At 43.5% G+C, this 12607-nt stretch overlaps 1 protein-coding gene across 1 annotated transcript in view; it reads right to left on the reverse strand.

The window, feature by feature from the left end:
* The window catches only part of LOC148022353 (uncharacterized), a 59965-nt gene extending 51454 nt beyond the window's left edge, over positions 1 to 8511 (reverse strand). Inside the window, exons 1-6 of the mRNA XM_087697977.1 lie at positions 7810 to 8511; positions 7566 to 7641; positions 7122 to 7327; positions 6925 to 7011; positions 6720 to 6812; positions 6464 to 6618 (exon numbers count right to left, since the gene is read on the reverse strand). Of these exons, the coding sequence (XP_087554103.1) occupies positions 6464 to 6618; positions 6720 to 6812; positions 6925 to 7011; positions 7122 to 7327; positions 7566 to 7641; positions 7810 to 8187 (995 nt within the window). The 5' untranslated portion in view covers positions 8188 to 8511. The remainder of the gene's footprint in view (positions 1 to 6463; positions 6619 to 6719; positions 6813 to 6924; positions 7012 to 7121; positions 7328 to 7565; positions 7642 to 7809) is intronic.
* Positions 8512 to 12607: the final 4096 nt, after the last annotated feature.

Below are 12607 nucleotides of genomic sequence, written 5' to 3' on the forward strand. Positions count from 1 at the left end.
CTGAGTAAGACCATGCACAGATAATAGGTTAAAACCCAAATCAGGCACATAGAGAACTTTGGCGGAGGAAGACCGCCTGTCAGAAAACATAGGTAAAGTCCCCACTCCATGAACAGGAACTGTAGAATTGTCACCGATGGTGACTGTACCCCCTCTGGAACGAAGATCCTTAAGCCAATCCTGACGGAAGGTCATATGTGAAGATGCTCCACTGTCGACGAGCCAAGGCTTCTCCTGTGTGGTAGAAGCAAGGGCAGTGTCTTCCTCAACAAAGAGATGCACAAACACAGATTCTGTTGTGGCTGGGGCCGCCTTCGAGTCCTTCTCCTTAGGCTTCAAATGGGAATACTTCTGCCAACACTTCTCCTCGGGATGAGTGCCCTTCCCACAATGGGGACACTTGGGCTTCTTCTCCTTCGCATCCTTCTTGTCTTCCTCAATCTTGTCCTTAGCCTTCTCCTTCTTTTGTTTCTGCTTCTTGCCACCACCTGTGCCAGCCGTAAATGCCTTGGTGGAGCCACTGGCTCCCACCTCTTTGAGTCGCTCGTCATGCTCCAAGACAAGCGGAGAAAGCTCCTCCCACAGGAGAGTCTCACGGGTCCTCGAAGTGATGAGGCTGGTGTAGAAGACATCATAACGGAGTGATGGTAGCTGAGTCAACAGAATCATCGCCATATCCTCAGACGATATCAGACGACCAAGAGAGGCGAGCTCACCTCGCATATCCTCCATCTTCGTGATGTGCTCCTTCATGGAAGAAGAACCATCAAGACTGAGCATCCGCAACTTCTTCTCCAGGGAAATCTTGTGGGCAAATGTCTTGTGCTGATACAAAGACGCAAGCTTTGTCCATACTTCCGCCGCGGTCTTTAACCTGTGAACATGGACAAGAACAGAATCATGGAGACTCATAAAAAGAAAGGAACGGGCTCGAGAGTTGAGCCTATCCCATAAGGCTGCACGGTCCATAGAGATGCCATCGGACGAATCCACAGGGGGTCGGTCGATGGGCGAAGAAACAAGATCCCAAACGTCAAAGGTATCAAGGATGCAAGCCACCTTGCATGACCATAGGGAATAGTTGGAACCATCCAACTTGTCTTTCTTCGGAAAGGAAGGGAGAATCGGCACCTGGATAGAGGGAATCAAGGAAGGCATCCGCACATCTGATGCAGTCTTCACGGAAGAAACCTTCGCAGTAGAGGGAACCCTCTGAGATGCATGGACTGAAAAAGGACGAGTGCGAGGAGGGTCTTCCCGATGTCGAACTTCACGATAGTCCCGCCTCCGCTCAGAGGAATGATGAGAAAGAAGCTCATCCTCTGAGTCTTCAAAGCCTGAAAACTGGTAAGACATCTTCCAATCTGCAAAATACCAAAGAAAAGTGTGCCGCTGACGAAATAGGACCAGCAATGTGGTCACCAACCACCAAGCACCGGGAACAAGCCCAGACAGAGGTCGTCTGCAGGAGAGGAGCAGCCGGGGGTAGAAGCGACCTGCAAAACAGCAAAACGCAGGCTGTAGGAAGGTCGCCCTGCAGCAGAGGAGGTCGCCTGGCAGCAAACGCAATGTTGCTGCGTCACTGGATGACGTGGCAGCCCCTGTGTACAGCAAACGCACGCTGGACAGCCTCCAGATGCAGTCGCCTGGCTGGGATGGACCTGTTGGCAGCCGCATAAGACAATCGCCTGGCTGTTGAGAAACTGTGGGCAGCAGCAGTAAGGTATTTCTCTCGTCCTCCGTGCTCTCAATCAGGCGATGATACCATGTGAGAGTGCGCAGCGAAAGAAGAACACGAACACAGAGGAGAGGAGAGAGGAAGCAGAGAATGAAGGAAGAAAGTCTGCACTGACTGAGATGAATGCTGAATACACTGGAATGGACAGAACAGTCCCTGCACACAGCCCGGAGCGTCAGTGAGGGAACCAGGACAGACTGGAAGCAGAGGCAGCACCAATGCCGGAGACGGAGACGGAGACGGAGGAAGCAGTGCTGTACCTGCAGAGAATGAATGCTGGACTGACTGGGGGGGCTGCTATAAATAGCCCCCAGCCAGCAAACTGGCCGACCTGGCCAGATCTGGCCGACTATGGCCAGATCTAGTCCGACTGACCAGAACTGGTCCGACTGCCCAAAATAATGGGCAGTCAGCCCAGAAACAGCCCAGATTGGGCTGTAAAATGCCCAAGGCTGAATGCTGACTAAAGCAGCCTAAAAACACACTGACAGAGCTCCTCTGTCTCCTGTCAGACTCTGACAGGAGCTCACAACCAGGAGATGACAGACTGAGACTGAATAAGAGCAGGCTAACAAGGATGATGCAGGCGAGCACACCATCTACAAAAACACAAGCTGATATAGTCGCCAAGTGGAGATCAGCCTATCGCCAAGTCTGGAGCTATAAACGCAAGCTAATCCAAGTGTTGATGGTGGGGAAACTACAAGCGATAGCTATGGCAATCGAAAATGCAGCAGAGCGAGGCCTTCAGGCAGCAAGGCAACAACAAGGATGGAAACACCAAGTGCTAGAGAGGATGGTGCTGCAGTCACCAAGGGCTGGACAGCAAGACAATAGCTGATGGCTGAAATCTGCACATGGGAGTTAGAGACCTACACATAAGGTATGTGGGACACAGAAATTCTCTAGAACCACTTCTGGTTCAATGAAACTTTTGGTAATTTATTGTTCTAGGGCTGTTTTAAAGAGCTAATCAATATGTAATGAATTATTTGCTCAACAAAGGAAGAATCAGCCTCTAGAGTTTAGCTAATCCCATAGGGCTCCATGATCCATTGTCGATCCCACTCTCGGATCCTCCACAAGATGGAAAATAGGACGGGTAACAAACTCCCAAATATCAAAGGTGTCAAGAATATTGTCACTAAATTGATTACTTATTACGCATTCTCTATTTAGTAAATTTATGTCAATAAATTAATGACTCACTTTTCTTTAAGTGTTGATGATGATCTAGCATGGCCATGAGACCATTTAGAGACCAGTATTCCTAATGCATCACTTAATGGGATGATTAGAGCACTGTGACGGGGATATTTAGTATAGGCAATACAAGTTATGAAGAGGAAAGGGAGTGTCTACCAAGTGTAAGAGTATACACAAAAACCAAGGAGTTACACATAAATGAAGATGGATTGAGTTCTAAGAAGAGGAAGTGCATTAGCATTGTGTATATGTATTTATGTGTGCATCCAGGGACGCCTGGGGAACGTTTACTTATGTGTAATGAACATTGCATTCATTTGGGGTCATCCTCTCCCTTACAAGTCAAGGTTTAAGGTCTTTTCTCTCTTGATGAATTAAAGAGAGAAGTAATTATTTCACTACGAAAAACGAGAGAGGTAATTCTCTCACTAAGAAAGACCAGAGATGTGATTCTCTGGAAGTGAGAATAGAAGTGATTTTCTCTTTCTAAGGTCTAAGGTGACACAAGCTTTTGTGGGAAGTCAATCTTAAGGTGGAGGCCCAAGGCAATCTAATGAACTCTCCTTATCTATGGCTCAAGGTAGTTGCATGGACCATAAGTTAAAAGTAGAGTTTAAAAAGCTGCTTTTCTTAAAATAGATATGGTGAATCCATTTTTAAAATATCTCACGATAGAAAGTCAATCTCTTAAAACGAGCCGCGAAGGTTATCGAAAACAGCAAGATCTACAACTTTCGTGTTGAACATTTTTCCATCGGAGCAACGCACAAAGAGATATTTCGAAATTGGTGCTGCAGAGTAGATTCTGGAACAGTCGCATCTTGCATGAAGATCAACCTTTCCAATCTTGGCACTCAAGTCTCTCTCCAAGAAAAGAAGCTCTTGAAGCCTATGAAAGAGGAGGCTCTCCTTGGATGTGGGAGAGGTGAAGGAAGTATCACTTTGTGTACATGCAAGAGAAGGAGAGAAGGCGGTTTGAATCTCACAAAGTATTGCAAAAGCTCTTCTGAAATCAAGTTCCAAGAGGAGACCCCTACACATATTGTGTAGGGGAGAAGGTGCAACTGCTACGAAAGCTCTGCTGAAATCAAGCTCGAAGAGATCCCTACACATATTGTGTAGGAGAGAAGGAGAGACTCAAGAAGCATCAAAAGGTGCCAACTTCCAAGTTGTGTTAGCCGGTTATATACCGTGCAAGAAACCATGATCTTGTTCCCAAGATCTACAAGTAAAAACCGATTTATGTGTAACGGAGGAGCTTGCTCCTTGTCAATAATATAACTCCACAAGGAGGGAACTTGCCCATCTTCCAATCCCTAGTGTGTTGTCAATCTCTCTCTCTCTCTCTCTCTCTCTCTCTCTCTCTCTCTCTCTCTGTGTCTCTGTGCGTCTGTATAATATTCACCATATATCTTTTAAGTATATAAGAAAGTCAAGCGTGTATCTCAGATCTTATAACAAATACACTCCACCTTACAAGACCAAAGCGAATAATTTTATCCATCCAATCAATTTTCTTTGAGCAAAGAAAGAAGAACGAGCACCTACACTGATGTGCCATCATAGGCATCCTAGGGCCAAAAGGACAGGCCCTATGGGAGACATCAAGAGGGGGGAGGAGGTGGCTGCGTTGATGTGTGACCTGGCGAGAGAGGGTTCCCATTCAAAACGGGGCTCCAGCCTCCAATCTTTGCAATAATCCCACCGTCTCTCAGAGGGATAGGAATAGCCTCCTCATCTAAGTCATCAAAGCCTTGGAACAAATGATATCCCGTGTCTCTAGACCTGCAAACACACTAAATTTGCTGCTTTTGACTGTAGAACAGCCCAAGCAAAGAGAATAATCAGTTGCACCTGCAAGGTAACAATTGTAGATGTCTCGCCTTTGTCGAAAGCACCTATAAAATGCAAAACATCTGCATTATCTACAACAAACAATAGGCTGAAAATTTGTGTTTTCAGCAGTAGGGTGATCTTCTCCGAAGGGAACCTCTATGTCCTCACTTAGGCAATGATACCATGTGAGAGTGCACAACGGAAGAGGAATACGAACACGGAGAGAAAAGGAGAAGACAGAAGACAACAGGAGTGAAAGAGAAATCTGCACTGAATCTGGAAAGAATGCTAACTACAATGATGAACTGATCAGTCCCTGCATGCAACCCAAAGCATCCATGAGGGCACCGAGTCAGGCTGGAAAATTGACAGCACCAAAGATGATGACATTGACCGTGATGGAGACGAAGTATGCAGCCAGCTGTCAAAAGTTATACATAAAAGGCAAAATAGCATGTGTAGTGCTAATAATAGTGCAGATGGAGCCCAAAATGAACCAAATTCAAAAATCTGATAACAAGCCCTATGGGCTACCTCCCAATGTTTGTCAACCTAAAAATTCTCATCAAAACTTGTCCCAATCGCAAGAGCTGAAGCAAAGAGTGTTGACAACTCTACCCATGAGGTCAAAGCCCATTTTGATACCAATTGTTGGATGTTGGGTTGCAAGAAATCTTCCACACATATCATAGTCCTTTGACCCCTCTCCCCTCCCAAAAAAAACCCCAGAAAAAGAACAACTGATCTTGAAACACATATTGGAGTTTCCAAAATGACATGTCCGAAACAAGGTCCGAAACACTATCTCAAGATACTATGATGCATACGCGTGCTAGATAAGCACATTTGTGAGGAATGCCTGCTTGGTGAAATGCATAGATCCAATTCCCCTGTTGCAAACTCCATCACTTGGTCAGCAATAATTATATTTATAGAACACCAGCTTGTACAGAGATATTTGCATCCAACAATTCTACAGTCCATCCATTCATTGTGCATAGATTTTTCTTGTTTCTTGACTCTCACATTCATCTTCTTGTTTCCTCTTCCATTATGCATATGCCTTCTTCTATCAAGTCACTGCAGTCACTCAGTCAATCTGTTAGTTCCATGCATTCCCCTTGGACAAATTTGTGATCTAACATGTCAAACCTGAGAGGTCATAGAACTATGCAAGTTCTTTGACAAAGTATAGGGCTCAAGGTCCATAAATTGAGGGGGTTGAAATCTATTTGAGGAGTACATTTACATAATGGACCAGCAGAGCTCATTGTTCTTCACATCCAAAATGCATGCCAAGTATTGGAATGAAGTAGCTTAGCCCAACATGTCTTTTGATTGTGTCCCCAGCACTGGCATGCATTCACCCCAAAGCTTCCAAATGTCATGTCATAAGCTATAATTCAGTTCACTTGGTCACACTTAGAATCTTCCTTGGTTAATTGGCAACCCACTTAAAAGATCAGTGATTCTGGCTCCTGGATCAGCGGAAATTTAAAACCACTCCACGTTCAGATAACCCATGGACCTTGTGCAAAGGGTGAAACAGCCAAATATTCTGTTTCTTCTTGTAACTAAACTACAATCTATTCCAGCTAAGGGTTCATCACTGTGCAAATACCATGTCAGGCAGACTTTAATAATTACTTGACTCTGCATTCAAAACTCAGAAGACTGTCTTACCATACAACTATCGCGTCTCCAGCATTGTAAGCCCGATCTACCTGGAGTTGGACTGCATCACCAACAGCTTTCAACATTGCTTTGCAGGTGCTCTTGTATGTCAGTAAAGGGGGTCCTAGTGGCACTAAAGCAAACCGTCTTGCGAGTGGGACATCCTGTAGAACAAAATGCACACACACACATAAGAAGGTATGTGAGATCATTGCAAGCATGAGAACTGATTGATAGTGGCAGCAGCGGTTTTAGATAAGCTTACCTGAAGATGGACCACACATGATTGCACAGCAACAAAAGCTTGCTTGAAAATTTCAAAAGGAAAAGCCTCTGTTGGTATATCAAATGGATATTGCTGCAATGCACACCCAATAATAATCAGTGCAGCTATGGTCATCATTTACAACCATTCATATGAGTAAATCTAGCTTTTGTTTAAGTAAAAGATCTGGAGGTAGAATGCTGACCTGAAAGAGTGAACCAGCCATGAACCAGACAGTGTCCAATTCATTGTACTCTCGCCGGATGCCTTCAAGCCTGGCAGAAACAAGGTCCTGTCCTACCAGAAACAGGGATATACCTTAATATACCTGCTAATTTACTGTCATTCTGAGAACCTTCATTGCAACGTTAGAATGCCAGACTCCCTGGTTAAACATCATACCTTCATTGGGCTACCTTGAAGGTATTCCAGCTCCTCAGGAGACCACAACAATGGAGACTCAACAGCCAACTGGCCCCTTCCTCTCTGTTTGTCAAGCTCACGTATAAAAGGATACCAGATTGAGTCCTTGCCACGTTTCTTCTCATACATTAAATACAGTGCAAGACATGCCAGCTCAGACAGCTTGTTCGTGGTCAAGAGCTCAGCTGCAAAACATTAATAGTGAGGTCAAGCATCCGCAACCAGAAGCCAAGCTAATCTGGTGCCTGAAACACGGCTGAGTTTCAAGGTGCAGGCAGCAATTGAGTCTATATAATCTCACACTTTCACGACTCCCCTGGCAGATGAACTGACAGTAAGCAAGGGTATGGACTGTTGCGTGAGGAACCCATGTGTCAATCCAAAGAGCCTTCCATGAAGGACTGATGAAAGCAACGGGCGTACCTATGGTCTCATTCCCGAGTATTCTTTCCAAAGTGACAACCAAAGAATTGGGAACGGAGAAGGCCACATCTCCAGGCTGCACAAGAGGAGCTGACGGCAGAGTCACACTCACAGCAGGAGAAAGGCAATGTGCATACAGACTGCAAAGAACTGAAATTGCAGAGCTGCAGAATTGAAGACCTATTATTGCCTACCACCCAGAAAGGAAGACACAATGGGCAAGGCAAAGCAAAGGCAGTCCCACCTGTAGATCTTCCTGGGCAACGACATAGTGAATTGGGCGGCTGTCGTATCCATATGATTTGTCTCTAAGCTCCACCTTGCAAGGAGGCAAGCCCTGCTCATACATCCATTTCATGAGTTCCACATCTTCCTTTTCGTCGCTACGCAATGCCTGAGGCTGCCCGCAACTGCTGGATGTGAGAATGCCTGCACAACGCACAGGCACCGAGAGAGGAAGCCTGGATTGAGAAGCCAGTCGGATGCTCTTGTGGAAAGAGCCATGGATGCCTACAAAACCTGTGGAAGAGCAGATGGTGCATGCGCGGGGGCCATTGCTAACGCTGCGGCTGCAGCTACTGCTGATGTGGGGAGGTCCCCCTACTCCTAATGCTTGGGACATAGCTCTGCGCTTGCTTGCTTGCTGATATTGAAGAGATTGAAGGCAAACTCAGCTGATATTGAAGATATTGACCTCTTTCATGGAAGAAGCACTTGACCACCTGTGCTCTCTGACGGTGTTAATTCTATCCCTGTTCGGGCTTAATCTTCTCTACCGAAGCGCGAAATGCAGCATGCAAGTAGGTCCCTTGTCGCACCCGATGTCTGCGCCTGCGCCTCGAGATGGAATGGAGAGATAAGATGAACGACAGGGACTTTCTAGTTTCAAATTCAGTTCTTGGACGAGAGGTGAGGTGAAATGAGATGATGTGAGACGAGGGACTCTCTACTACAATGTGACCTCATAGGGACCTTTCTTGTGGAACGTTAGGCCGCTTCGCTGCGAATGGCAACTTTGCTCAACAATTTATTTTTTTTCTTTTTTCTTTTTTCTCTCTCTCCTCCCCTTTCAAATTCATGTCTAATTCTTTCTCTTTTTCTCTGTTTTTTATTTTAGTTTTTTTTTGTTCTCTCTTTCTCTGCTTTTTTTCTCTTCCCGTTTTTCTTCTCTCTCTCTCTTTATTCTCTCCCCTCTTCTCTCTTTTTTTTCTTCTCTCTCTCTCTCTTTTCATTCTCTTTTTTAAAAAAATCATTTTTCTCTCTCCTTTTCTTCTCTTTGTACTTTTATTTTCTTTCTCCTTTCTTTTCCTTCTCTCTTTCTCCTCTATTTTATCTTTTCTCTCTCTATAATTCTCTCTACATGTTCTATATATATCTATTTTTTCTCCCCTTTCTCTTTATTTTCCATTTTTTCTTCTCTCTTTCTCTCTCTTTTAAATTATATCTTCTCTCTCTCTCTTCCCCCCTCTCTCCTTCTTTCTCTCTTTCTCAAAAAATATTTAAATTTTAAATATATTTCTCTTTTCTCTTTTTCCCCATCCCTCTTTCTCTTTCTTCTCCTTATTCTTTTTCTCTTTCTTTCTCCACTCTCCTCTCTTTTCCTTCTCTCTCCTCTTTTTTCCTTTTTTTCTCTCTTCAAATTTTTTCTTTTCTCTTTCTTTTAAATTTACTCTCTCTTTAATTCTCTCTCTGTATTCAAATTCTCTCTTCTTATTTTCTTCCCTATGTCTCTCTCCTCCCTCTTTTCCTTTTTTCTTTTCCTCTCTCTCCCTCTCTCTTAAATTTTATATTTTCTCTCTCTATAATTCTCTCTATGTTCCCCCTCTCTCTCCCTCTCTCTCCTCTTCTTTCTTTTTTGCTCTTTATATATTTCTCTCTCTCTCTCTCTCTATTTTAATTAAAAATGAAAGTAGCTCTTTTTTCTTTTTCTTTTTCTCTTTAAATTTTTTTCTTTTCTCTTTCTTTTAAATTTTATATTTTCTCTTTCTATAATTCTCTCTCTATGTTCAAATTATTTCTCTTCTTATTCTTATTTTCTCTCTCTCATTTTCTTCTCTCTATCTCTCTCTCTTCTCTCTCCTCTTTTTTTCTTTTTTCTTTTCCTCTCTCTCTCTCTTAAATTTTATATTTCATCTCTCTATAATTCTATTTTTTCTTTTAAATTTTATATTTCCTCTCTCTATAATTCTCTCATTGTATTCAAATTCTTTCTCTTCTCTCTCTCTCTCTCTCTCTCTCTCTCTCTCTCTCTCATTTTCTTATCTCTGTCTCTCTTTCCCCTCTTTTCTCTCTTTTTCTTTTTTCTTTCTCTCTCTCTCTCTCTCTCTCTCTCTCTCTCTCTCTCTCTCTCTTAAATTTTATATTTCCTCTCTCTATAATTATCTTTCTCTATGTTCCCTCTCTCTCTCCCTCCCTCCCTCTTCTCTTCTTTCTTTTTTGCTCTTTGTATATTTCTCATACACTCTCTCTCTGACTCTCTCTCCCTTTATTTTAATTAAACAAAAAGTTTACATTTAAAAGTTTAATCTAAGAGAGAGAGAAAGAGAGAAAGAGAGAGAGAGAGAATCTATGCCCTACACATGAGAGAGAGAGGGGGGAGGGGGGAGGAATTTAATTAAAAAGGGAAGGGGGAAAAGAAAGAGAGAGATTATAAGTGAGAGAGAGGGGAGGGGAGGCTTTAATGAAAATGAGATATTACACGTGAGAAAGAGGAGAGAGGAAAGGGAGGGAGCTTTGGAAAAGGGGTTAGGTTCGGAAAGCCCTCTAGAGATTCAGGGCTTTTCGAACCTATAGCTAAAATAATATAGTAGTAAGATATTTTAGTTTATTTTTTCTCCTCTCTTGGTTCTTTATTTCTCTCCCCTTTTTTTCTCTCCTCGCTTTTCTTCTCTCTCTCTCTTTTTATTATCTCTGCTCTCTTTTCCTTCTCTCTCCCTCTCCTCTTTTTTCCTTTTTTTCTTCTTATTTTCTCTCTCTCTCTCTTTCCTTTTATTCTCTTTACGCTTCTCTCTCTCTCTCTCTCTCTCTCTCTCTCTCTCTCTCTCTCTCTCTCTCTCTCTCTCTCTCTCTCTCTCTCTCTTTTGTTGGAGGTAAAGGCGTCTCTGCCTAGCCACCCGTGTATTACTACACTGATAGTCATCGCCACTACGCACTACAGGTGGAAGGCGCTCATCACCGTCACTTTATTCTTTATTCTTTTAGTGACAGTTTGAATAAAGGAAGGCTCGATCACACATTATGACCGTTGGAGTTCCCATTTCTAGTCTCTCTCTTTCTTGCTCTTGCTCTCTTGCCATAGCTCTCAAGTCCAACCTTCGATCCGTCGCTCCCTTTCAACTGGTATCAGAGCTTTGCTTTCCGACTCTTGAGCTTGATTTGTGGTATTCTTAGCATCCCATCGACTTCCTACTTGCATTGGGTCTCCTTCCCGGCAGCCATATCCGACTCCTTCGAGCTTCCGTCACTCCCTGGCTTCCCAAGCACTTTCCTGGCATTGTTGGGCACCTTCAGGGCATTACATCAGAGGTATTCAATCAATTTTTTTCAGGGTTTACTTCAGTTCTCAGGTTTCACAGGTTGTAAACAAGTTGTGGGCAGCCATAACTCACACCTCTTGGAGCTTCCTTCACCTGGATCTTGCTTCCAACCTATCAAGGCTTGCTGAGGCTTGGTGTAGGCCTTCTTTGGCCCTCATTTGTGTCCTCTTTGGGCCCCATTGTTGACACGTGGGACAGCAGACCCCCCCCAGCCAGTTCACGTTTTCATTGCGCCTATTTCAAAATCTGGCCCAAAAATCACTCTTTTTGTTATATCTCGGGCATTCGGAACCCGATTCAGACAAGGTAAGGGTCTAAGTTGGAGTTTTGGCACACTTCGGACGCGATGGTGATGTCAGATTTTCCAAATTCTTATGATAAAATCTTCTGCAACAGATTTCAGGTCTGAGACAACATGTATTTGTATGTCTATGCTTGTTTGAGCATGACTATATAACCGGTTTGATGCCTATTGCATCCCAATTGATTGGGGGATTAAAGCTACATGTAATGCTATGATTTTGGCCTGATTTTGGGGCTGAAAATACACAGTTTATAATAGTAAATGCATGTTGAATACTCTTGGGCTAAAGCTATATTTCATGCTTTGACATATGCCTATTGGTTCCGGATGTATGTCTTGGGTTATGCTATGATGTATTGATCATGGAGGGACGACTTTGAGCTTGTCATTGAATCCGGATGCTTTTGGAAGCTTGAGCTTATTTCAGCCCGCACTTATTGACATTGGTATATGCTTTGACAGTGATGCTTCTTGGGTTTATGCATATCTGTTGCCTACGGCTTGATGCTCATGTCACGGTTGATTACCCTATGCATACGTTGAGCTTGAGTGCTCATTGAAGCTCCACCTTGGATGCATTTTGGATTATCTGGAATAGTCTTGGATGCTACTTGGCTTGCTAGATTTTGGATTGGGATGTATTTGATGTCTTACATGCTTACGAATGCTACATACGGATGCTCTACCGCCTACATGTTCGGGATGTACTATTGATGTATTGTCTTGGACTTATGTCATTGACATTGTGTCTTGCCTTGGCTTGAGCTCTTGAGCTCGTACATACGACTTTTGTGCCAGTGAGAGCATTCTTGAATGCTTATCAGACATTGAGGAGATGGTACTTTTATGCATTGAGCAGTTTGTCACTGTATGCTTATGAGCTAAGTCTCAGTTTTGGGTCTGTATCTTTGTGAACTGACACCTACTTGTGTCAAGTTTTGGTAGTAGCAGGAACACTTTGTCTCGTTGCCTGGGGGGTGTGTCTACTCACTAGCAGATGTTTGTATGACATACTTGGGTGTTGGATTCATGCTTATAGATCGTCATATGCTTATGCTATGCATGCATGATGCCGGCTTTAGTCTTGGCAGTATCTGATTGCCTTGGGATCCAATTTTGGCATTGTTAGCTCTCTTTTACTGAAATCTGAAATTTATTACAACAAGCATATATGTATGGATTGACATGGATTTTTCATGTTG

This window comes from Lygodium microphyllum, chromosome 17 (genome assembly GCF_053477565.2).
Source record: "Lygodium microphyllum isolate KBCC chromosome 17, Lygodium_microphyllum_v1.1.10, whole genome shotgun sequence".
NCBI lineage: Eukaryota > Viridiplantae > Streptophyta > Polypodiopsida > Schizaeales > Lygodiaceae > Lygodium > Lygodium microphyllum.